The 1,643-nt window shown below is 42.2% G+C and overlaps 1 protein-coding gene across 1 annotated transcript in view; it reads left to right on the top strand.

Annotated features, from left to right (window-relative positions):
* The first annotated feature begins 1,043 nt into the window (after nucleotides 1-1,043).
* LOC119419859 (rho GTPase-activating protein 24-like) overlaps nucleotides 1,044-1,643 on the top strand; it is a 12,716-nt gene continuing 12,116 nt past the window's right edge. The window contains exon 1 of the mRNA XM_037687225.1: nucleotides 1,044-1,095. Coding sequence (XP_037543153.1) covers nucleotides 1,044-1,095 — 52 coding nt within the window. The remainder of the gene's footprint in view (nucleotides 1,096-1,643) is intronic.

The raw sequence follows: 1,643 nt of genomic DNA, 5'->3' as shown, positions 1-1,643 counted from the left end.
GAGAGGATGAAACTGAAAAAAGGAATACTGAAGAAAAGACAAGACATAAAGAAACGAGTTAAATCCAGTGGTGTCCCCTCTGCTGGTCCCTGAGGACGTCAGACCATTTAGAAGCTCAGATTGATGATCTTTAGCGGGCTGATAGTCTTCCTGGCATCTTATTCAGATGGTGGTCTGGGTCCTTCAGGTGGAACTTCTCAGGAACATTAGTCAAAAAAATCATGTGTTTTTAACCAGAATCTCACCCTGAGGTCCAGAGGTCCTTCTGGTGCTTCAAAGAGGACGGTGGACAACGTCTGTCAGGAACTCGTCAATGGTTTTGAAGGAACGGTGGTCTTGTAGAAGAACGGTCAGAGAAAACCCTGTTGGACCGTGTGGAACATCGAGGGCAGATGACTGGCATTGAGTTTTGAAACGTTCCTCCTCAGACTTTCAGAGGGTTTTCCAACATGAAGGTTCATCAAAGGATGGACACACCTGAAGGGATTTGATGTGTCCAAAGATCTCCACTCGGTCATAATCTGGGCTGCACATGCACAGAACAATCAAGATCGTTAGCTTCAAGGCTTTTTGGAAGGTTTTTGGGTCTTGAAGATGTTTCGTCCATCGAGGCCTCGATGACTTTTGTTAATCCAAACATTCTTCTATTTATCTTTTTAGATTTTCTATCCTTACGTTTCGGATGACGCGCTGTTTCTCCACTGTGCTTTTGATTTAATGCTTCGTGAACATTTGTGAACTTTTCTTTGGATCACTTTCCATTTTCAAAACCTTTAGATGTTCACTGCAACTCCTTTACATGGAGGACATCTCTGTGTGTCTGGACACCAGAAGGACCTCAGTCGTTTCATGAAGATGAGAGATCCAGCCTGCACTTTGTGCCGTTTCTCTTCTCCAACAAAATGAACAAGACCACAAACACAAAATGAAGGACAAGCAGCTGAAGGGATCTTTGGAATGATCTTAAATTCTCTCCCAAATTGATCGAAACGACCCCAGAGATTTGCACAGGGCGTCTCGAGCCGGGTCGGGCGCGCTGCAGCATGGGGCTCAGCTGCTTCAAGTCCTGGAAACACGACGCAGCAGGACACAAAGGTAAGCCCAGCACCACCAGCGTCCTGGTCCTGATCCACTCCAGCCCAGTGCATCATCCTTCAGACACCAGTTAACGCTGACTCAGGGTGTCCCTGTGGGCTTCTGGGTGAAGGTTGACAGAAAGCAGTGCATGATGGGAAATTAGGAGAAAGAGGACCATAAATGAACAAGCCTGAGATTGAGCCGTTAGTTAGAAACAACAGATGGTGTTTGTCTAAAACCAGTTTAATAAAAGGGTTTTAAACTGTGAAAGATTTTCTAAAACCAGTTTAATAAAAAGGGGTTTTAAACTATGAGAGATTTTCTAAAACCAGTTTAATAAAAGGGGTTTTAAACTATGAGAGATTTTCTAAAACCAGTTTAATAAAAGGGGTTTTAAACTATGAGAGATTTTCTAAAACCAGTTTAATAAAAGGGGTTTTAAACTGTGAGAGATTTTCTAAAACCAGTTTAATAAAAGGGGTTTTAAACTGTGAGAGATTTTCTAAAACCAGTTTAATAAAAAGGGGTTTTAAACTATGAGAGATTTTCTAAAACCAGTTTAATAA

Source organism: Nematolebias whitei, chromosome 14 (genome assembly GCF_014905685.2).
Source record: "Nematolebias whitei isolate Nwh7 chromosome 14, NemWhi1, whole genome shotgun sequence".
NCBI classification, from domain to species: Eukaryota; Metazoa; Chordata; class Actinopteri; order Cyprinodontiformes; family Rivulidae; genus Nematolebias; species Nematolebias whitei.
This window is presented reverse-complemented; position numbering and strand designations above follow the sequence as displayed.